We start from the raw sequence: 24,637 nt of genomic DNA, 5'->3' as shown, positions 1-24,637 counted from the left end.
GGAAGGCTGGAAAATCACACTCTGCTGACAGAAGGCCTTCTTCCCACAGAAGCATTAGTTTGAGTCCAATCCGCTGATATACAGAAGAGTGGAATAATGAATTTGAGCTTAACTTCATTAAGTAATTTTTACAAACATATTCCTGACCTCTCTTCTGAAGCAATAAAAGTTAAAATTTCAATTTAATTTTTGAACGATACTTTGGATATTGAGCATTCCAGTAAAGAAAGAAACCATGAATACTCAAGCTGCTTGGGAGGCACCGGATATGAACATATGAGTTTCCCTGTATTAGTTTTTCAATGTATGCCTGACTTCATAACCCAATGAAAAATTCAGTTTCCTAAGCTAAGCACTGTTTTGTTGTATATTCTGGCCAAAATGCACATGAGATGTTCTAATATATTGCTGCAGCTGGCAGTATTGCTAGTAAGAGCAGGAAGCAACACAGACTCACTTTCAGCTTTCTTTGCTTCATGGCTGCACAATGATTACCTTGAAAGCCCGAGCATCTGCATTTCGGTGAGTGACAGTCTGTGCCAGCAAACTACGCCAACCCATTGGATCCTCCTTGTATGAAAGCTGCCCAGCCCTCAATTTGACATAGAGGACACCATCCTTGGAAAGAATTGATCTGGAAAAGGAATTAAGAACAGATAACAAAACTTCTTTAAAACCATTCATTTTTCAGGTTAATATGTGGACAACTGGAGTACAATTTAATGACAGTAAGTACAGTGAAAATACTTCCTTGCATTGTGAAGCCTGACAAATATTCTATATCCTACTCAACCGCCTGTGTGAAGCACTGTTATTTATATCCATGGATTCTACTGAAAAGGAGATCTGCAAGTATGCCTCTATCTTGTATACAAACACAAAGTGTGAGAATGTCATAAAAGGAATGAAAGTTATCTGCAGACTTTCCAGAAGGGAAACTCATAATTCCTTAAGGCCTTCAGGGGACTTGTTTCTTGGTACATTATATGGTTTCATATGGAAAGAACAACTCTTTGGGGAGTTGTATCCTGGATGCTTCCAAATATAGGATTCACTTTTCATTTCGCCAATATAATAGTATGTGTCAAGGGGAAAGAGACAGAGGTTTTGCATTTCTATTATTTGGATTTTCATTCTGCACAACGCCTTGTTCTGCCCATCTGCACTAGATTATTTTGTTATGTGCATGCAGCTGAATCCCAGCATGGGTTTCCAATGTGCAGAAGGCAAAATTCCACATCTGCTTGCCCCCAGTAACTGATAACACCTGCATGCAAAAGGGTTGGTTTTTGGTTGCCCCCCCCCAAAAAAAAATCACAAGGACATCTTCAGTTTGGACACTATACCATCATAATCATGGTGCACTGAGCTCCTACAGAACAGCTTCCATCATGAATACTCACTTCAAATGATGAACGCCTTTGCTTAGATCTATCAGTAGTTCCCAGTACCGTGGACCTTTCACTCGGATCTGAAAACATACAATATTTCAGCTGCTAGTTACAGGTCAGAAAAATAAATGTACTGGGTGGGATCCAAAGCACCATAGGCTGTTTATGTCTAACGCACAAAAGAGCCTTCCACACACTTTAGTCATTCATTTTAAATATGTACCCCTTACCTTTCTGGGAACTTGAGTTAGCTTATAAATATATACACCACAAATCCATTAAGGGGGTGGGCCGGGGATCTGTGCTGTGTATGTAAATTAGTCAGTTGAACATTACCATTCTAATATAACCATCAAAGAATAGGCTTTGGGATGTCCGGTCAGGGGATTCCAGTGCTCCTGGGGAGGGGAAGATATGACGGTGGGAATGGACGGAGATACGAGAGAAGGAGACGGAGACAAAACAGTGCTCGGCCCCCTTCTAGTCTACTTCCCATCCCAACGGAGACAAGTAGGGGGACCAAGAGAAATTGCCCGCGTCCGACATTGGTGTTATGCAACGCCAGGTCTATAAATAATAAGATCGAGACCATTAGGGACTTCCTGCTTCGGCAGGATGCTGACCTGGCTTGCGTGACCGAGACCTGGGTTCAAGAGGGAGAGACGACGGCACTCTCCCAGATGACTCCCCCAGGTTACTCGGTCTTCCACCAGTCGCGGATTAGCGGGCGGGGGGCGGTATTCATACGGGAGGCTTACTCCTTCCGGGCCCTCCCGGCCCCAAAGATCGACGGTGTTGAGTGTGTCGGCCTTGCGTGGGATGTCGGGGAGAGGTTGGCGATCTGGCTGGTGTACCGTCCGCCTAACGCACCGGCCAGCGCCTTACCATCCCTGATGGAGGCGGTGTCCGGCTGGGCGTTGGAGTACCCAGGGCTCTTGGTCCTGGGTGACTTCAATGTCCATGCCGATGACGCGGCTTCCACTCAGGCGATGGACCTAGTGTCTTCCATGGCGACACGGGGACTCTCCCAATTTGTTACGACTCCCACGTACCAGGCTGGGCACACATTAGATCTGATCTTTGCGACCGGGATTAAAGTGAACGAAATCGCAACGGAGGCGATACCATGGTCGGATCACCTAGCCCTCAAGGCTCGTATGGAGATGCTACCACAACCCTGTAAGGGCGGAGAGCCTATTTTGGCTCGCCCACGGAGCCTGATGGACCTGGAACGGTTCCAAACGGCTCTTCGGGATCCTTGGCCCCCTTGTGATTCCCTTGATGCCCTGGTTGATGCCTGGCAAGACCGGCTATCTGGGGCAATCAACGAGATCGCACCCCGACGTCCTCTGCGCCCTCGTTCAAGGCTGGCTCCCTGGTATACCTCGGAGCTACGCCGGTTGAAACAAGGACTCTGACGACTAGAGAGGCAGTGGCGGCGCACTCGTGGCGAAGCGGCGAGAACATCCTACAGAACGTTTATGAGGTCGTATGAGATGGCAGTCAAGGCCGCGAAAAAGAAGTACTTCGCGGCCAAGATTGCGTCTGCAAATTCGCGCCCGGCACAATTGTTTAAAATAATTGGACATTTAACTACACTGCCCCAGGGCAGACCAAACGTTAGAGAATTAGAAATAGGCTGTGAGGCTTTTGCAAAATTTTTTGCAGACAAAATCACGTCACTCCGCCAGGACCTGCCCATCACCTTAGATACAGTACATGAGCCCAAGGCCCCATGCCTGTCTTCTGATTTAACTCTGGATCATTTCGACCCGCCCAGCCTGGAGGAAGTTGACGGAATCCTCTCCTCTGCGCGCCCTACAACTTGTGATTTGGACCCATGCCCCTCCTGGCTAATTAAATCTTGCCTGAGGGAGCTTGAATGTCCTTTACGGGACATCATAAATAGATCCCTCTCGGAGGGGCGCTTTCCATCATCTCTGAAAGAGGCTTTGGTCCGACCCCTCTTGAAAAAAAGTACAGCAGACACGGCCGAATTGGCAAACTACCGACCGGTCTCTAATTTACCGTTTTTAGGTAAAATAATAGAGAGGGCAGTGGCGTCGCAGTTGCAGAGCTTTCTGGATGACGCTTCCATCCTAGACCCTTGCCAGTCCGGCTTTCGCCCGGGTTACGGGACGGAGACAGTACTGGTCGCCCTGGTAGATGATCTCCAACGGCACCTGGATCGGGGCGGTGTGGCGGTGCTGATGCTGTTAGATCTGTTGGCCGCGTTTGACACGGTCGACCATCGGCTACTGACCCACCGCCTCGCCGATATAGGGGTGAGGGGGTCTGCCTTACAATGGCTCTCCTCCTTCCTCGAGGATCGGGGACGAAGGGTGGCAATTGGGGGCGAACAGTCCCGGAGGCGCACACTGGATTGTGGAGTGCCCCAGGGGGCAGTTCTCTCACCAATGTTATTTAATATCTATATGCGCCCTCTTGCCCAGATTGCCAGGAGACATGGACTTGGGTGCCATCAATATGCTGATGACACCCAACTCTATCTGCTGATGGACGGCCAGCCTGACTGCGTCCCTGAGAATTTAGACCGGGCCTTGCAGGATATGGCAACTTGGTTGAGGGGGAGTGGGCTGAAACTGAATCCAGCGAAGACAGAAGTCCTTTGCCTGGATCGGGGCGCTCGGGAAGGGGAAATACCTCTTCCGGTCTTCGACGGGGCGCCGCTGAAAGCAGCACACCGGGTTAGGAGTCTGGGAGTTTTACTAGAGCCTTCATTATCAATGGAGGCCCAGATTGCAGCCACTGCCAAGTCAGCCTTTTTCCACCTAAGGCAGGCAAAGCAGTTGGCTCCCTTCCTAGAGCGCCAAGATCTGGCTACGGTACTTCACGCAACGGTCACCTCGAGACTGGATTACTGTAATGCCCTCTACATGGGGCTACCTCTGTACCGAACCCGGAAGCTGCAGCTGGTGCAGAATGCAGCGGCTAGACTGTTGTTGGGGCTTCCTAAATGGGAGCACATACAGCCTGGACTGCGCGAGCTGCACTGGCTGCCAGTTATATACCGGGTTCGTTACAAAGTGCTGGTCATTACCTTTAAAGCCCTATATGGTCGAGGACCTGTCTACCTTAGGGACCGTCTCTCCCCATACGAACCCCAGAGAGCACTGAGGTCAGCCGGGAAAAACTTGTTGACTACTCCCGGACCGAGAGAGGTGAAGCTGCAAAGCACCCGTAACTGGGCCTTCTCCTCTGTAGCCCCGAGCCTATGGAACCAACTTCCAGAGGAAATGAGGGCCCTGCGGGATCTTGAACAATTCCGCAGGGCCTGCAAGACCTTCCTCTTCCGACTGGCTTTCGCTGATGAAGAAAGAAATTGCTAATGATAACCGCCATCATAAAAGAACAAATAGCATTAGCACTTTTATCAATTTAATTTAATTAATTTTTAAACTTAACCAGAATTTTAATGTTCAATGTTTAAATGTAATTTTGTTTTCTTTGTTTTTCCTTGTATAATTGAAATTTGAATTGATGCTTTCAGCCGCCCTGAGCCTGCTCCGGCGGGGAGGGCGGGATACAAATAAAATTTTGTTGTTGTTGTTGTAAGAGAGTCTACAAATCCACAAAAAGACTCAAAAATCACAATTAGAAAACCTCTCTGGCTTCAATAAAATTCAACAGGAGTCCCTAGAAACCCCTCTCAGAATAAAACCATTCTAAAAAACTTTTTAAAGACCAACAAAGGAGGACCCTGACACATGTCCACTGGTAAACTGCTCCACAATTGTGGGCCAATGCTAGAACAAGCATGGTTTCTTGTTAAGGAATTGTTTTAGTTGGGCAAAAGAGACACTCAATAGGGGTGGCTGGGAAGATTTAAGAAACAGCCCTCCAGAAAGACATCCCCATCTCCTGGTGTTGTACTTTTATGAGTGCAAGGGACAAGCCCTGGAAGAAAATATCCCTTCTTCCCCTGAGCTTGTGCAGAAACTAGCTTCCACTAGTACATAGGAAAAAGGTATATTATCTCCCCACCACTTTGCGTAACACATGTTTGTTATCATAACCACTACGCTCTATAACCACACAATAATGCTAGGGCAGTTGAAGGCAAGACGGATTTACCCAATCAAAGAAGCCACAGCTCTCAGTTTGCAACACCTGACCAAGGCTGTTAATGTCAGGATGTTTTGGAGGTGATTATTTATAGCAGGGGTGGCCAACGGTAGCTCTCCAGATGTTTTTTTGCCTACAACTCCCATCAGCCCCAGCCATTCACCATGCTGGCTGGGGCTGATGGGAGTTGTAGGCAAAAAAAAACAACATCCGGAGAGCTACCGTTGGCCACCCCTGATTTATAGAGTCACTATAAGTCAGAAGTGACTTGATGGCACTTAACGTACACACAAGCTGTATAAAATAAATATGCTGAATTGTTCTATATAAACAGAAAAGAAGTTCCTCTCCCTTATCCAGCTGCTTCCATCTTAATTTGGTGTGGTACAATGAGAGTTTATCTGTAAAAAAGAAATGCTAAAGATGTACACGGCAGGACACTGAAAAAGATTAAGCTATTATTACCTCCCAACACACACACACTCACACCAGTACCATATCAGCTCTGCTGAATGGAAACATAACTCAACTATTTAGTTAGGTTGTAACTAGGGATGCAAATTCAGTATAAACCAAACAGAATAAATCTCTGAAAAAAAAACCCTAATCAGTATTTTCCAGCTATTACTTAAGCCAAATACAAATCAGAGATCTGTATTCAACTACCTAAGTTCACCCAGAAGGCTACTGGGTGAACTTGTTCCTTTGGACTTGTGACATGGCTTGGAGAAGCATTTCAAGGGACCATGTCCCATTACATGCTTTTTTCCTCAATTAGATACAACAGAGGATGGGGGCACCTCCTTCTGGAGCCTGGTCCAATCTTTTTGAAACTTGGAGGGATTTTAGGAAAGTCAACAGCAGCTATGCTACAAATCTGGTGCCTCTGCCTCAAAAAAAAAAAAAATAATAATAATAATAATAATAATACTTTTTATTTGTATCCCGCCCTCCCCGCCAGGGCAGGCTCAGGGCGGCTCACAACATACGAATGTAATATACAATAAAACCATACATAGTAATTACAATTACAATTATAAAATCATCATTAAATCATTAACAACTTGTATTAAAAATTAACATTGTGGTGCTATAACTTGGTCTTTAATAAAATTCAGTGGCTAAAACATGTCCAGCGAAACTTTCTTGGCTCAGTATTAGGTGAGGGCTATTTTGAAGAGGTAGGTCTTACAGGCCCTGCGGAATTGGTCTAAACATCGCAGGGCCCGTACCTCCTCCGGGAGTTGATTCCACAGCAGTGGAGCTGCAATGGAGAAGGCCCGATCCCGGGTGGTCTTCAATCTGGTCTCCCTTGGCCCAGGGATATTCAGCTGGTTCTTTCCAGCTGACCTCAGCGCTCTCTGGGGTTCATATGGGGAGAGACGGTCCCTTAAGTAGGCAGGTCCTCAGCCATATAGGGCTTTAAAGGTGATAACTAGCACTTTGTAATGGACTCGGTACACCACTGGCAGCCAGTGCAGTCCGCGCAGCCCCGGCTGTATGTGCTCCCATCTTGGGAGTCCCAACAGCAGCCTAGCCGCTGAGTTCTGCACCAGCTGCAGCCGCCGAGTTCGACACAAGGGCAGCCCCATGTAGAGGGCATTACAGTAGTCCAGTCTCGAGGTGACCATAGCATGGATCACCGTTGCTAGGTCCCGGCGCTCCAGGAAGGGGGCCAACTGCTTCGCCTGTCGAAGGTGAAAGAACGCGGACTTGGCAGTGGCCACTATCTGTGCCTTCATTGATAATGAAGGCTCCAGAAGAACCCCCAAGCTCTTGACCCTATGGGCCGCTTTCAGCAGCACACCATCAAAAACCGGAAGGGGGATTTCCCAAAAAACAGGGGTCCCCCAGAGCCTCAGATTGATTTTCCATTATCATCCCCATAGGCTATAAGGGAGCAGGGAATAATCAGCAATTCAAATAATTTCCTGAATCCCAATGCCATACTGATAAGGAGAGTTGCAAATATTGGGAAATATAGATATTTTTCAGGTTTGGTATACCTGAACCCCAAAAATACCTCCCCCTCCTTACATACCCCTAGCTGTAACAATATATTCTAAATGTAGCACATAGACCATGAAATTTGCTAGCCATAAATTGGATATAGGTATTTTAATAAATACATCTGAATTATTTAAAAGTTGGAAATAAAAAAATGTGCTAATGGTTATTTATTTATAACATTTATTAGCCATTTTTCATCCTTGCAGAACTCAAGATGGCTGACAATATACATAAAATAATTTTTAAAAAAACTATAAAACAATATGAATAAAACAAAAAATATAACAATACAAAAGATCACAATTTAAATGTAAAAACTATAGTTATGATTGTCAATAAATAAGAACCAAATCAGTCAAATTCAGTTCTAATTAAAACTGTCTTCAACTGAAGATCAGCAGTAAGGGGCCAGGCACACCTCCCTTGGGGGATTATTCCGTAATTGTGGGGCTGCTACTGAAAAGGTCCTCTTTTCAGTAGGGCTGTTTCAATTGGTGGGACAGTCAGGAGACCTCTGCCTGTAATCTTAATTCCCAGGTAAGAACATATAGGCACAATCAACACATTAAAAATACTCCCTTCTCCTAGGAAGAAGAGAAATATTTTATATGGAATGTAAGAAAAACAGGCAATACCTTTCTAGCCACCATGCTGGTAAACTACCTGGTTTCAAGTGAGTTCCTTCCTACAAGAGGGAGGGTTATTGAGGTGAAAATCAGAAGCAGAGGAGGAAATGGAAAGCCCTCATTAGTTAGCAAGGTGCTTTTTCAGGCCTCAAGTTCAATATCTCTTGCTAGGTTAAATGGCTTGTTTAGGTCGGCACCTCACATGTTGAATTGTATTACATACCTGTTTCAACAGATGAAGTTCCGGGAGAAGGGTAGGTGCCATTAGCTCTTCAGTTGTTTCTTCATACCACTGAGTTCCCTTGAAAATATGGGGAAAAGTTGGAATGCTTTTTGTCTACCATGTAATTCAGTAAAGTACACCACCACCATTACCTCACTGCTGGACCTCCTGATGGCACCTGGTTTTTTGGTCACTGTGTGACACAGTGTGTTGGACTGGATGGGCCACTGGCCTGATCCAACATGGCTTCTCTTATGTTCTTACCACCAAGAAAAAGATCCACAAAACAAAACAAAAATATTGTATGATAGCTTTTTTGTTTAGGATAATCAGCATGGAAAGTATTTTATGCCATCTGGTTTACAGATTTAGTTATTTATTTATTTATTTATATTAAGATTTATACCCCGCCCTTCTCACCTAAGTGTCTCAGGGCGGCTTACAACATGATAATTCAACAACTTCAGCTTAAAACATTTAAAAATATGCTTTGATGCTGAAATTACACAAAGGAGGAAGGATGCAAGAGCCTTCCAAGACAAACAGGCCCTCCAAAGCACCCATCTAATCATGGGAAAGTCCAGTTAGGAGTGATTCCCCATTTTTTCCCCTAAGGGGGGGGAAGTCATGCAATCTCAGCCTTTGAATGAATGGGCCCTCACATGGAGTGCATTTTACATCAACATGATTTTGTACTTTCAAAACTTTGTGGTGGTTCAACAAAGCAGCTAAAAGCATGAGCTATATGCTGGAAATCTCAATTTAAAACCTCAGCTTTGAGCTGACAGCACTAATCCACCATTCCATCCACCAGGGAATAGCTCTCTCAAGGGCCAGCAACAGCACACAGTCCGGCTAAGAGGAAAGAAGAGAACAGATCCCCCTTCAGACCCACCCTTCTAAACATAATGTGCCCTTTGCCATCTCTTCCTTTCATGACACCCATTATGTCATTCAGAATTCACCTACCTTGTATGTAACCTCTAGCAGTGCATAGCAAGGGGTGTCTGTATCCACATCCATGGGCACAAGGAGCCTGGGCTCTGCTGCCAGCACATACAAATGCCTCAAGGCCTGCAGGTGATATCTGTATAAAAAATAACTGTGTAAGGAACACCTTTTCCCATCCACCTTTTGAATTCAATCAAAAAGGCCCTGCATAGAAGTCCTGTCCCTTAAAAAGCAAGATGTATTGCCAAGAGGTAAAAGGGTATTTTTGTACTAAGGGATTTGGAAGCAGAAAGCACACCAGTGGTGAAGGAAACAGATGGCTTTATTTAAATCTCTCTGGTAATTCACATAAAAGAAATTAATGAGTTTTAAAACAGAGAAAACAGGGTTGCATTTGCCTGTAACTGTTGTTCATTGAGTGGTCTTCTGTGCAGGCACACATGGGGGGACTACATGTGTTCAGGCCAACCATGGAAAAGATTTCCAAAACTTTTTAGTAGACTAGGAATGCCACTCCTCTCTCTGGTGCTTTCCCACCAAAACTATCACATGATCAGGAGGAGGGGCATTACTCCCCCAGTTCTCTCCATGCCACCACCAGAGACCCCAAGAAACTAGAGTTCCAGAAAGTTCACAGAAGGGAAGGAGGGAGGGATGTGTGTCTGCACAAAGACCACTCAAACATTGCCTTATCTTTTCTGTGGCTGTCTTGCAGACACGCAGACCCCAATGTGGTACTGCACAAAAGCCACAATGATGAATACATGCTTACACCCTTCTGCTTATCTTGAACCCCCAGGAATGACAGTGAACAGCTTCCTACAACTGATCAACATGCACAGAATTGATCTGCAGGCCAGCCTGAGCCAAGGTTCGCTACTGGGACAATTCTACGGGACTTATATACTATGTAGGAATATGTGATTTTCACTACATGCATGTGCATGTTTTCCCCACAATTGACCTTAGAGGGGAGCAATGCACCCCAAGGTCAACTGATAAGCAGCCTGGTGGGGTAAATGTTCAAGACAGGTACTCCCTACATTCCAGTATCAGGGAAATCAGCCTGAACAACCCACTCCTAAAAGTTCAATAATGAGAGATAAATGAACATTAAGAAAATTATGGTTTTAAGAGAGAACATCTCCAGTGCCCGAAACCTCTTCAGGTCTGGCCCACAGGGCATCTTGGGTACAGGCGGAGGAACTATGATTCACCACTCAGATTACAATAGTCTTCCAGAAGTGCCAGTCCTATGTGAGGCTGGGTCTGGCCTCTGGTTCTGTTTGAGTCCTTGTCACATAAGTTGGAAAAAAATTGTTATTACAGAAATGACCAGGTTGTCTCTTTATCACTGAAATTACCAGACAAAGACTCCCCCCCCCCACCCCCGAAAGTAAGCTGTGTCAGTTACAGCCTGCAAGTAGAGGGCTGTAAATCATTTCTACTCAGAAAAAAATTTAAAAGTTTTTTTCAAAACAATTCCAAAATTGACTCTATCATTCTGAGGGGAGTATACATCTCAAAGATTTGATACCGCAGCCTCTTTTTAGATGGAGAAAATGCCTGCCACCCTCATCCAAATCCTCCCAGAATCCAGATACCAGTTTAGCACTTCTATTGTCTCATTGGAATTTGACAGAAAAGAGAGATAGTACTGTCTGCCATCACTGTACTAATTTCTCTAATTACAGCATATAAAAACCTATGGCTTGAGGTAAATGTTGATGAGTTCTGGGGACAAGGCCCTGTAGCCCCCTACGTTAACATCCATACGGCAAAACAACACTTTCTGAGCACTAACTTCTGCTATTTTCCAAGGAGGAACCAAGCAACTGTTCTTAAAATGGAATCTCAGTAAGATCAGCAATTTTATTGCAAAAAGGCTTAGCAAACTGTTCACAATGAGTCACAAAGGGTACCATTATTTCTTCCAAGAATGTAGAGCAAATTGTGACTGCTTCTAACAATCCTAAACAGGAACAAAGGGCCCTTCACAGGGCATACTTATTGGATTCATCTGATACCTGTGAATTAAAACTTAAATTTCTCAGATATAGCATGCATTATCCACTGGACTAAAGTGGTCCTCAGCAATTTGTTTTAAGCATCTCTAATTGTCAATACCTTACCTGTTGTCAGTACTGTGAACTGGGAAGTGGGGATACAAAGCACAAAGAAGAGCAGCAATAGAAGAATTTGAAGTGCTCAGAGAATACCTGCAAAACAAAAAAATCCCTGCGGTTTTAATCTAGAAGCAATGAATAACATTAAGAAAACCCAACTTTTCAATGTAAAGCAGAAGACAAGGATGGGGCATAAAAGTATACAAGCCATGAAAAAAAAACCACCTCAAAATGCTCTGTGGGTTTTTGTCACATAGTTAAGGACACATGCATCCAAATTCTATATCATGGTAAAAAAATGTACCTATGACAGAATATAAGGATCATTCTGATACAGAATCAGATTTTTTTTTTTCACAGTAGAAAAGATTTTTATTAAGAAAAATTGATACACATAGAAAAAGGAAAAAAGAAAGTACTAAGCATATGATACATAAAAACAAGAGAAAAAAAAGGGGAAAAGAAAAATGAAAAAACATTCATACCTAACAAATCACAAACTAAACGACTACCTCTACATACAAACACCTAACTTCTACACCTAAACCCAGCCATACCACTGGGAGGTGGAGAGGTTTAAATATCAAGAAAAAGAGAAAGACATATTTACTCCAATGCATAACCTCTACTTTTAACCCATTTATAAACAGGATCCCAAGCCTCTTGACATTTTGGTACATTTCCATTTCTTAATCTTACGGACATTAAATCTGATTCTGCAGCGTCCAACAACTTATTAATAAATTCATCCCTATTGGAGGTTTTATCAGCTTTCCAATATTTGGCATATAATATCCTAGCAGTAGTAACTATATACAACAACAATTTCAGTTTAGGCAGAGGTAGGTTTTGTCTACAGATATTTAACAAATACAATTCCGGTACATGGTTAATTTGTATTTTCAAAATTTTTTGGATCCAAATATTAACTTGTGACCAATATTTTTTGGCCTCTTTACACTGCCACCATATGTGAAACAGAGACCCTTTAGCTTCATGGCATTTCCAACATTTATTAGAGTACGTGGGATAAATTTTAGCCAACCTGTCTGGTGTAAGATACCATCTATATATCATCTTATATAAGTTTTCTTTCAATTCTGCTGGTTTGATCAATTTTAAGTTCTGCTTCCATAGTTTCTCCCATTCTTCCAGATCTATGCTATAGCCAAAATCCTTCAACCAACGTATCCATGCTTCTTTCACCACCTCATCCTGCATCTTGATTTGTAATAGCCAATCATACACTTTGGAGGTTATCTTCTGTCTAGAATCTAAGATTAAATCTAATTCCATCGGTGTATTCGTGAAGCCTTTTTCCTTGTCCTTACGAAATCTTGATTTGATTTGACACTGAAGCCACCAGCTTTGCTTAGAAAGCTCCTCCTCAATCAGTTCATTCTGGTCATTTAACAAGTAAGTGTAATCTTGTAAATTGTCCCAATTGTACAGGTTTGGATGAGTGAAAGCTTCTATCGGAGATAGCCACTTTGGAGTATAAGTATATTGGACTTTAATTTCGTCCCAAACCTTATATAAAGATCTTCTTATTTCATGTCTAAGAAAGCGGCCAGTTTTAACAGGTACATGATACCACAGATAGCTGTGCCAACCCTCACCCAGGCCGGCTCCCTCGATAGTCAATAGTTTTCTGTTATCTAACTTACACCAAACTCTCAACCATGCGATACAGCAAGCTTTGTAGTACAGATTCCAGTCAGGTAAGGCTAGACCACCCCTGAGCTTGCTATCTTGTAAAACTTTGAGTTTGATTCTGGCCTTTTTTCCCTGCCAGATGAACATCTTAATCATGGAGTTGACAGAATCAGATTTTAGTCCATCAAGACCAGCACTGCTGACTCTAGCAGGCAGATCTTCAGCATATCAGTCAGAGCCCAGCTCTGCTGCCAGATATCCTGTTAACTGGAGATGCCAGGGAGTGATCTGGGACCTGGTGCTCAAACTTTGAGTTGCTGTGCCTTCCCACTGGCAAAACATATTTATGCAAATACTGTTAATTAACAATATGCCTTCAGTGCTCTCCTATCTCCTCACTTCTCAACCAAAAATAATTTCAAATGCTTTTATGTGCTTAGATCATGGGAAAAGAATTAATTATGCAAACCATACTGATGCAAATTGGTATAGTTTGCATAATTCATTCTCCTCCCATGATCTGTGTACATAAAGAACCTGTAATTGCTTTTTGCTGAGAACTGAAGTAATACAAGGAGGCAACAGTTTAAAAATTGGAGGAACGTGGTCTGTAGGGAGTGTGTAAGAGCAAGAAAAGAGTGCCGTGCCAAGCAGAGAGCAAAAAACAAGAAACAATTGGTCCTGCTGGAGAATTAATTTTAATCTACTGTAAGATCCCTACACATTTCACATACACTTCGTCAGGGAGATTGGAAGTAAATACAAGAATAAATAAAAATATTAAAAGCATTAATTCAAAAGCATTTTTAAAGGACAGAAAGAACTGAGTATATGAAGAAAAAGCATCAAAGCAAATAATTTTAGGCTCTGGAAATTCTTTCACAAACACAATACAAAAGAAGTTTATATATACATTTAGACATAATTAAGAACAAGGTTTGATAAAACATGACTACACAGATGTATTATAAATTGCCTGTAAAACTTCTCACCACAACTGTGTTTGAGGAAAAAGAGTGGATTAAAATGAATTCTCCCATCGGCCTGTCTCAAGTGTTTTGCTTTTGTTGCCATGCGCGTGTACCAGAGCAATCAATAGCCACAGCAGGAAATGTGGAGCCATGCAGCGCAAGGGAACTCCTTTTCCACCTGAATTTCTGCCCAGCCCCTATTCCATCATCTGAGATTTTACATCTGCCTGTATTTTCTATTTTATCCTGAGCCGTAAGGACCGAAAACTTGCTACTGAAAGTGACAGAAAGTGACCTTCTCACAAACAGAACTCTCCAATTCTCCTTCACTTCATCCTCACAGCAACCCTGTGCAGCAGGTTCAGCTAACAGAGAAAAGAGTGAACAGCCTAAGGCCACCAAGCAAAGTCCATGGGGTCAGAGGGTATTTGAACCCTGGCCTCTTAATCCTATTCCAGCCCTCTGCCCACTACAATACAACAGTTCTCTCCTTAGTCATTAGAGTAGCTTTTTACATCGAGCAACTTTGGAATAGTAGGTTACCTTCCTCCTCCCAAAAAAAGAAGTCCAAGAGCCATATGATGTGCCATGTGGAACCCATAGTTCATCTCCCCACCAGTCTTCTTGTGCATAAAACGACAGAGTTGGAGGACCTTCAGATTTCCAGATCCTGCCATTACCATCGCCAAGGAGAGCAGCACCACACTCAGACAAGTTTCCAGGTTATAATGACCTGCCTTAAATAGATATTAAAGAGACCATTTGTCAGTTTTGTTTTTATACCTTTTAAATAAGCTTATCCTTAAGGATAGGTTTTAACATATCTAACAATGCCAAGGGAAATAGAAACAGCCCAGTAGCACTTTAAAGACTCACACAATTTGTGGCAGGATATGAGCATTTGTGAGTCACTGCTCACTTCTTCAGATCCAGCTAGAATGTGAGTCCACCTTTCCCCTATACACTGGAACATTCTAGCTAGATCTGAAGAAGTGAGCAGTGACTCAGAAAAGCTCATATCCTGCCAACAATTTTGTGAGTCTTTAGGTGCTACTGGACTCATACTCTTTTTTACTGCTACTAACAAACATGGCTACCCATCGATCTATGCCAATGACTTTAGCATCCCATAAACCGACCCATATTTTCCTTATGGTCACTCAATAACAGTCCTAAATGAACATTTTTAAAATAAAGGAAAGATACCATATGATTAAGAGAATTAGTTTATCATCTTTCAACAGATGCCCTCCAAAGTCTTGAGAGTTGGTATGATTGTTTTGACCCACACTATGCTTCTGACAATGTGGTTCAGAAATCTAACTAAGTAAATTACTATGCCATAACAAAGAAGCATTAATATTTGCGCCTATAACAATTAGTGAACATTTTTAACCTTTAATTTTTCTTCATTAGTATACTACCTTTCTCTCCAATGGGGGCCCAACTTGTCTGACATTGTTCTCCTCTCATCCATTTTATCCACACAACAACTCTGTTGAGGGTGAAAGCAAACGACCGGTCCAAGTTCACCCAGTAAATTTTCATGGCAGTGTGAGGCTCTGAACCCGGGTCTCTCAGATATTAATCCAACACTCTAACCACTATACCACACTAAACACCTTATTTATTTATGGGACTCTTCAGCAATACTGTTTTTAAGGTTTCCATCTTGTGAAAGGATGAAAAAACAGGTTGTTTACCTGTAACTGATGATCTTCAAATGGTCATCTGTGCAGTCACACACATGGGTTTTCCGCCTGGAATCGAACCCAACCTCGGAGAATTCAAAGCTAGCCTAGGCGTTTATTTTGGCACGCATTCCCTCTCGATCTGGGGAGCAGGCATCCACTGTGCATGCCTGGAGCGAGGGGGAGGCGCTCCACCCACTCAGTTTCTTCTAGCTGTTGCGTAGAGAAAAATGTTAGTAAAGGAGAGAATAAGCCAGCAGCGGGGAAGGCTGGGCAGGCGTGTGTGACTGCACAGATGACCACTCGGAGATCATCAGTTACAGGTAAGCAACCTGTTTATCTTCATCGTGGTCTCTGTGCAGTCCCACACATGGGTGACTGGTAAGCTGAAGTGCACGGAGGCGGGTGCTGGTTCTGTAATAGAAGAATACATGTTAAACGTGCGTAAAAGTAATAAGAAATATTGTACTCACAGGGCATGGAGCTGGAGGCATCAGTCAAAAATGGAGCGAAGTACACCCTGCCCAAAGGATACGTCACGCCAAGCATGAACATCTAGGGCAAAGAGCGTGGCAAACGTAGATGGAGAAGACCAGACCGCAGCGGCACAGATGTCCTCCATCGGTACACCTCTACAGAAGGCTGATGACGTGGAGACAGCTCTAGTGGAATGAGCTCGCAAGTGTTCAGGGAGGGGTTGTTTCGCCAACTGGTAGCATAAGGCAATGGCGGCTACAACCCACTTTGAAAACCTCTGGGTTGAGATTTTGTATTCCTGGTTATGTGTTCCATAAGTCACAAAAAGTCTAGAGTCCTTACGGAAGGGACGTGTCCTGTCAATGTAGAAAGCGAGGGCCCTACGTACGTGTGTAGGGTCCGTTGCCCGGCATTACTAGGTTTTTGAAAGAAGGATGGCAGGGTGATCAACTTTCCCAGGTGATAAGGTGAAACGACTTTCGGGAGGAAGGCCGGGTCAGGGCATAAAACCATTCTGTTATGGTGGAAGACAGTGTATGGGGAGTCTGTCTGAAAGGCACAAACATCGCTGACTCTCCTGCTGGATGTGAGTGCCACCAACAATGCCGTCTTCCAAGACAAGAGATGCAGTGGAATGGATGCCATTGGCTCAAAAGGAGGTTTCATCAGTTGGCTCAGGACAAGAGACAAACACCATGTGGGTTTCAGTTGGTGAATTGGAGGCTGAAGATGCAGAATGCCCTTTAGGAAGGCTTTTGTTGTGGAATGAGAGAAGACAGTGCTTTCTTCAATGTGTGGATGAAGGGCTGAAATAGCGGCCAGGTGAACCTTTAGAGAAGAGTAGGTCAGGCCTGAGTTTGACAGAGACAAAGTGTAGGTCAGAATCTGAGCTATAGAGGATGATTCAGAAAGGAAGTTATGTTGAGCAGTATACACTGCAAAGCGCTTCCACTTTTGAGAGTAGGATTTTCTAGAGGAAGGCTTTCTGGCATTAAGAAGAACATGTTGGATAGGAGGGAACAGGTAGTGTAGTGGTCCTGACCACGAATGGAGGAAGGCATCTCCCGCAGATTGTGTGGATGGAGGGCCCTGAGTGTAGAAGCGTGGGCATTGAGCGCTGTTCAGAGAGGCAAAGACATCTATGGTCGGAACCCCAAATGTCCTGAAAACTGTTCGAAGATAGTTGCAGTTGAGGGTCCATTCGTGGTCGTTCACAAGGTGACGACTTAGTGCATCCACTTGAGCATTTTGGATTCCCGGCAGGTATACAGCTGTTAGGAATATGTTGTGAGCAATGCTCCAATGCCAAAGGGCTAAGGCCCGTCTGCAGAGGCGGACAGAAGCAGTGCCCCCCTGACGGTTGATATAAAACACAGTTGCCACGTTGTCTGAGGTGACCTGGATGTGCAGACCATGAAGGGATGGTAGGAATGACTTGAGTGCTCTGTGGACCACCAAGAGTTCCAGGCAGTTGATATGAAGGGATTTCTCGTAGGCTGTCCACTGCCCTTGTACCGTTAGTGTGCCGTAGTGGGCTCCCCAACCCCACCTCGAGGCATCTGTCGTAACAATGGCTTACGGGAGCGAACTTATGAATGACATTCCCACCAGAAGATGATGTTTCAGTGTCCACCATTCCAGCGATGGAAAAATGTGGTGTGGAACGGTGAGTAAAGTCATTTGGTGCTGTCGATGCAGGCGGAACGTCCGTACGAACCATAATTGCAGGGGTTGCATGCGGAGCTTCGCAAAGCACAGGACAGAGGTTGTGGCAGCCATAAGCATGCGCTAAAAAATGAAGGTTGTTTGGGTAGGGTGCGATATGATGGCAGCTGCCAGAGACTGAATATGGTAGACCCTGTCTGCAGGGAGGTAGGCCTTGTGGGGTACTGTTGATAGGCATGCGCCTATGAATTGGATGTCCTGTGTTGGGATCAGATTGGACTTTATCATGTTGACGTGAAGACCCAATGAAGACAGGAGATACAGAGTGGCTGATATGTCTTTTTGAAATTGCTCTTTGGATTGGGCCACAATGACCCAGTCATCTATGTAAAGATATATGGAAATGTTTTGTTGTCGAAGCGTCGCCCCCACCACCGCAATACACTTTGTGAAGACTCTTGGTGCAGTCGATAGGCTGAAGGGAAGAGAGCGGAACTGGTAGTGTTGGTCCCCGATGGCAAACCTCAAGGATCTTCTGTGATGATGGTTGATGGTAAGGTGGAAGTAGGCGTCTTGAAGGTCTATCAACACCATCCAAGCATCTTTTGGGATCAACGGGAGAACAGACTGCAGTGTAATCATGCGGAATTTTTTGTACAGGATATGGCGATTGAGCCTTTGAAGCCGACGCCATGGAAGGACTCCATTTGAACTTTACACTTGAGTCTTAGTACTCCTTACAGACAGTATGAAGATTGTTTCGGAGTCATCCTTTGATATTGTTTATATGGGATTGTTCTTTGTTCTTTAATGTCTGAATATTGGCATTTAGTCTGGTTATTTTCTATAATATAATGTATTAATTTTTGGAAATTGTCAATTGTTTCTTGACACAATAGGTTTTGTTTTTTGCATCTTTGCTTATATTATGTTGCCATTGTTTAATTGTCTGTGCAGAATCAGGCAGAGATGGAACCAGTGAAGTGAGTTGGGATGTCAAATTAAAAGTGTAGGCTGAAAAATATGCCAGATAATTATAAATTTTAGAGGTGGCGGTCGAGAGGGAGTAAATTTTTCTCCCTAAAGTGTCAAGTTTCTTTCCTTCCTTCTCAGGAGGGACTGGGTGATGTGTTTGTCTGGCCTTGGATGAGGAGTGCACAATCATGGAGTTGGGCGCAGGGTGGTTAAATAAAATTTTAGAATCCGGTGCGTGGATTTTATATAAGGATTTGATCCTCTTTGATGTAGGTGGTATGGATGCAGGCTTGTCCCAAGGTTCCTTAGTTTTAAAGAATTTTATTGATAACATATGGTAACAATATCCATTTATATCGTCTCTATCTCTAACCCATATGATATTTTCTAATCCCCCCTCCCTCCCTTACTAGACTCCCACCGAAGTTATATACTTAAAGTTAACTTATAAAGGTACCTTTAACTATAAAAATCTAAATTCTACCTTTTTCTAATACTTAATCATTATTAAAAAATTGTCCAATGTCTTTTTACATTCCATTCTTTCTCTACATACAGTCTAAATTTCTTCCATTCCCTTTTAAACACTTCCAAATCATATTCTCTTAGGATTCTTGTTAGTTTATCCATCTCGCTCCACGATAAAACTTTCACAATCCAATCCCATTTCTCTGATATTTTTTTTTGCTTCCGCAACTGCGCATACAATGTCCTAGCATCTGAGAGCAAGTACCAAATTAAAGTTCTATCTTCTTTTGGAAATTTTTCCATTTGTAATCCCAACAGAAAGGTCTGCTACTTTCTTGAAATCATATCCCAGAATTTTAGATATTTCTTGTTGTATCATCTGCCAGAACTTTTTCACTCTTCCACATGTCCACCGCATATGATAAAAAGAACCTTCATGTTTTTTACATTTCCAACATCTATCCGACATCTTTTTAGTCATCTTTGCCAATTTTTTAGGAGTCATATACCACCTATACATCATCTTGAAACAATTCTCTTTAATACTCTGACATGTTGATATTTTCATAGAGTTCTTCCAAAGATATTCCCATGTATTCATCTGTATTTCCTTATTTACATTAATTGCCCATTTAATCATTTGAGGTTTTACTACTTCTTCTTCTGTAGACCATTTCAACAATAATTTATATATTTTCGATATTAATTTTTCATTATCTCCAAGCGGAACCTTTTCCATTTCTGTTTGTTCGCATCTAATTCCTTCAGATTTAATATCATTCTCCATCAAGCTTTTTATCTGTTCCATTTGAAACCAATCATACTTATTGTTCAGCTCTTCGGCAGATTTTGCCACCTTGCATCTTTAGTAACTAATTATATGGCAACCCTCTCTCTTCATCAGATTCAACCATTATTTTTATTACTTCTGCTGGTACTATCCATAATGGCTCCTTTAAGCCTTCTAGGCGAACAAAAAGCATTGGGAGGAAGGAGCCCGCAGGTAAGTCCGCATGGACTAGATCATGAACCACATCGGATACTCTCGGTAGATCAGTGGTAAGCTTTATATTGAGAGTATTTGCCATGTTGGTGAGCAGGTCTAAGTAAGCCTTAGATCCTTCAGATGTTGAGAGATCGGCTGGTTTGGTTTTGTCAGAAACAGGTGAAGCTGGTGAGGATGCAACAGATTGAGAAGAATCCGAGTGTTCAGCTTCCGATTCCTCAGGAACATCAATAGGAGTCATAGGACGGTCATGTGAGGGCTTGGTAGGCAGTGACATAGCCTTACCCATAGGTTGGTCTGGTTGAATTATCTACTGTTTTGATGGAGCTGAGAAAGCAGATGTTGAGGGAGCCGGTGATATTGGTTTCGGTTCCTGACTATAATGTTGGGGTCGATGAGGCGATGAACCTTCGTGGTATCGGGGGTAGTAAGGTTCCTCATGGTACCGAAATCGGTATGTATCTTCATGGTACTAAGGTTCACAGTATCTATGTTGATAGACTTCCTCACGGTACCGAGGCTGGTGGGATTCTTCACAGTACCAGGGTCGATGGAGCTCGTGGGATGGTGACCTAGAAGATCAGTAGTATTGGCGGTGCCGACGTGGAGACGGTGATCTGGAGCGAGATGGACTACAGTAATAATAACAATCCCTGTGTCGGCTTGGAGACCATTCAGTGTAGAGTTGAGTTGGAGACTCTCGATGAAGTGGAGAGACAGCGGAATCCTTGAAAGTGTGAGGTACCGACACTTCAAGGAACGAGTGTACCCCCAGGAGATTGGTTTGATGAGCCCAAAGTCGAGGTGAGGGTTCCAAAGACTCAGTGGCGAGTATGTCCTCCGGTAAGGATTCGTGGACGGACGGAGATCTAGATCGGATGCGGATGACCTCATCGGTTATGACATCGGTGGGAGTCGAGAGTTTTAGAGGAACAGTCGGTGTCGTCGATACCGAAACCAAGGTAGGTGCCACCGGATGCGAGTTGAAGCCATGGTATGGTCGGAGAGTCTCGGGTCCGAGGAGTGACGATCAGTCTTCGTGGATTTCAAAGGAATTGACTCTAAGCGACGTTTAGAGGACGATTCCAAGCGGTGTTTTTTTCTTGGAGTCGTCAGATTTCTTGGTGTGTTTTCCAGACTTATGCTTACTGGGAGCCGATGCCACAGAAGCTGCTGGTTGAACCACGTCCCTTTGCAGAGTTAGGGAAGGTGGCGAAGTCTGAGATCCAGAAGCATGGGACATTACAGGCCGCAACGAGGACTCTAAAAGATGGCTTTTGAGTCTAGCTGCACAATTTTTCCTGGCCTGTTTCCCGAACTGGCTACAATGAACACAGGTATTGGTTCTGTGGGTCTCCCCCAAACAAATTAGGCACAAAGAGTGTCCGTCAGTCGAGGGAATTTTGGTCCCACACCGGGTGCACTTTTTAAAAGTCGCTTTAGAGTCTTTCCCTTCCATACGCCCAGAGGGGGGGAGGGGGAGAAGGAAGGGGTGATAATGAAGAAGATAAAGGTTTTTTTTTTTAATAACAATACCAGTCGGGAGTAGAAGAAGAAGAGGTCGTTGAGAATTGAAGAAAACAGAACGAAGTTGAGGAGATGCAATGAGGTAGGTCTAATCCAAACGGCAGTTAAGAAGAAACTGGGTGGGTGGAGCGCCTCCCCCTCGCTCCAGGCATGCGCAGTGGATGCCTGCTCCCCAGATCGAGAGGGAATGCGCGCCAAAATAAACGCCTAGGCTAGCTTTGAATTCTCTGAGGTTGGGTTCAATTCCAGGCGGAAAACCCATGTGTGGGACTGCACAGAGACCATGATGAAGATAATCTAGTTCACTACAAAACGTTCTGACGACACAAACAGTACAAAAATATTGATACATATAGGCCTTGAGGCTTCTGGATGTGGATCTCTTGCAAAATGCCACAAAGAAGAAAGTTCTTGCAGAAGAATCAGCATCCACCAGCCCCACTAACACAAACAATGGAAGCTCTTATTCAGTGGTCCACAAGTGCAGCCAAAGGCAGATGTCCTTCCCCTGAAGTAAGCTCTGTATAAGCATCCCATCCTACCCTCCAAATAATAGATTGGGCTGGTGATCAGAATAAAATTCATCCAAGTGGTATCATGAAATCAAGTCTGATTGGTTCTAATAGTAAACTTATTGGCACTTACTATGGAAGCTGTAGCAGAGGACAAGCACTTCATGAAATCTTTTGCAAATGTGTACTAGAAAGAGGAATACAAAATACAAGACATGCTAAGAAGGCAGATGAGAAGACTGTACCATATACAAGCATCTCAGTCTGGAGTTGTGCACATGGAAAACATGTACCCTACTACTTTGAAACAATGGCATCCCTCCCGTGATAAAACATGTCTCTTTATTTCATAGGATCATAAAGTTATAAGATGCTGAAAACCACCCAGCCCTGAAGCAGAAACCGCTAAGCATTTGATGTGGGGATAAGAACCTCTCAGTTATAGTCCCAGAATTTCATGGAAATTCCCTCATCAAACAGGCCTGCAATGGCTTCACATGACAAGTACTTATGAAACCTACAAGTATTCAGGAAACCAGTTAAAACATTTGTTCACACATTTTAAATAAAGAACTGAAACTGACACCTAAATATTGGCTTATAAATTATAGCAAGGATGATTTGAGTTAATGAGCCTTAAGCATCTTTCTCTGTATTACACTTTTTTTAACTTCAAGGAGATCAAGAGAGGATAAATACGTCTCTCTTCTGTCCCACTTTATCTTTAGCCTGTGAGGAACATTAGTAGGGTGACCATAATGTCTGAAGGCCAGCCAGGGACACTGGGGGGGGGGGCGCGCGCGCGCCGCCGGAAACAGGAAGTGACGTCACTTCCGGTGACGTCACTTCCGGTGATGTCATGCCACCACCGGAAACAGGAAGTGGCATCACTTCCTGTGACATCATTTCCCCCGCGTCACCTGCCGGAAACAGGAAGTGACTTCACAGCACTTCCTGTGACGTCCCCAAAAATCCCCCAAATATCACCGCCGGAAACAATTTTGTTCTCAAATCCTGTATATACTTCATCAGTATATGGGATAAGGCACTTTCTCAACTGTGCTGCATAATGCAGCCTATTTATTTTGTCCTGTTGGCTCTGTTGGCTCTATCTGCGCCACCTTCATCACTTTCGGGGTGTGGATCCCCCAGTGGGGTGGTCTCCCGACTCCCTCCGCCGACTGTTTCTGATAGCCCTGCGCCCCCTCTTTCATTTGATATGTGTCCCGTGCGGGTGCCACCCTCCCGCCGGGAGATGCCGCAAAATGAGCCCCCTTGAGGCTTATGGCGGCAGGGCTCGGGGGAAGCGAGCTAGACTGCTGTTCTTTTGAGGGGTTATAGAGTGTTTCGAGCCCGTCCCTGTGGCATCGGTCCCATCGTTGTGGGACCAAGGGGGCCGGCGCAGCGGCACGCCGAAGCAGCCTGTCACTAATAACACCGGTCAAGATGCAGGACAGGAACCTGGAAGTGACCGACAGGCTGCTTCAGCGTGCCGCTGCGCCGGCCCCCTGGGCCCCACAATGATGGGACCGATGCCACAGGGACGGGCTCGAAACACTCTATAACCCCTCAAAAGAACAGCAGTCTAGCTCGCTTCCCCCGAGCCCTGCCGCCATAAGCCTCAAGGGGGCTCATTTTGCGGCATCTCCCGGCGGGAGGGTGGCACCCGCACGGGACACATATCAAATGAAAGAGGGGGCGCAGGGCTATCAGAAACAGCCGGCGGAGGGAGTCGGGAGACCACTCCACTGGGGGATCCACACCCCGAAAGTGATGAAGGTGGCGCAGATAGAGCCAACAGAGCCAACAGGACAAAATAAATAGGCTGCATTATGCAGCACAGTTGAGAAAGTGCCTTATCCCATATACTGATGAAGTAAATACAGGATCTGAGAACAAAATTGCACTAGAAGACACAAACGCAAAGCTCCCTTACACTGAATCAGTGCTTGGGTCCACCAAAGTCAGTATTGTCACATAAGAGAAGCCCTGTTGGATCAGGCCAGTGGCCCCTCCAGTCCAACACTCTGCGTCACATAATAACATAAGAGAAGCCCTGTTGGATCAGGCCAGTGGCCCATCCAGTCCAACACTCTGCATCACATAACAACATAAGAGAAGCCCTGTTGGATCAGGCCAGTGGCCCATCCAGTCCAACACTCTGCATCACATAACAACATAAGAGAAGCCCTGTTGGATCAGGCCAGTGGCCCATCCAGTCCAACACTCTGCGTCACATAACAACATAAGAGAAGCCCTGTTGGATCAGGCCAGTG

The 24,637-nt window shown here is 44.2% G+C and overlaps 1 protein-coding gene across 3 annotated transcripts in view; it reads right to left on the bottom strand.

Annotated features, from left to right (window-relative positions):
- ANAPC1 (anaphase promoting complex subunit 1) overlaps window positions 1–24,637 on the bottom strand; it is an 89,942-nt gene that overhangs the window by 7,939 nt on the left and 57,366 nt on the right. For all 3 annotated transcript variants that reach the window (XM_060248268.1, XM_060248282.1, XM_060248275.1), the window contains exons 36-42: window positions 22,495–22,548; window positions 14,584–14,777; window positions 11,420–11,506; window positions 9,306–9,423; window positions 8,337–8,414; window positions 1,404–1,471; window positions 496–634 (exon numbers count right to left, since the gene is read on the bottom strand). In XM_060248268.1, coding sequence (XP_060104251.1) covers window positions 496–634; window positions 1,404–1,471; window positions 8,337–8,414; window positions 9,306–9,423; window positions 11,420–11,506; window positions 14,584–14,777; window positions 22,495–22,548 — 738 coding nt within the window. The remainder of the gene's footprint in view (window positions 1–495; window positions 635–1,403; window positions 1,472–8,336; window positions 8,415–9,305; window positions 9,424–11,419; window positions 11,507–14,583; window positions 14,778–22,494; window positions 22,549–24,637) is intronic.

The sequence above is a fragment of the Heteronotia binoei genome, chromosome 1 (assembly GCF_032191835.1).
Source record: "Heteronotia binoei isolate CCM8104 ecotype False Entrance Well chromosome 1, APGP_CSIRO_Hbin_v1, whole genome shotgun sequence".
NCBI classification, from domain to species: domain Eukaryota; kingdom Metazoa; phylum Chordata; class Lepidosauria; order Squamata; family Gekkonidae; genus Heteronotia; species Heteronotia binoei.
Note: the sequence above shows the minus strand (reverse complement) of the source record. Positions and strands in the feature narration are given on the sequence as shown.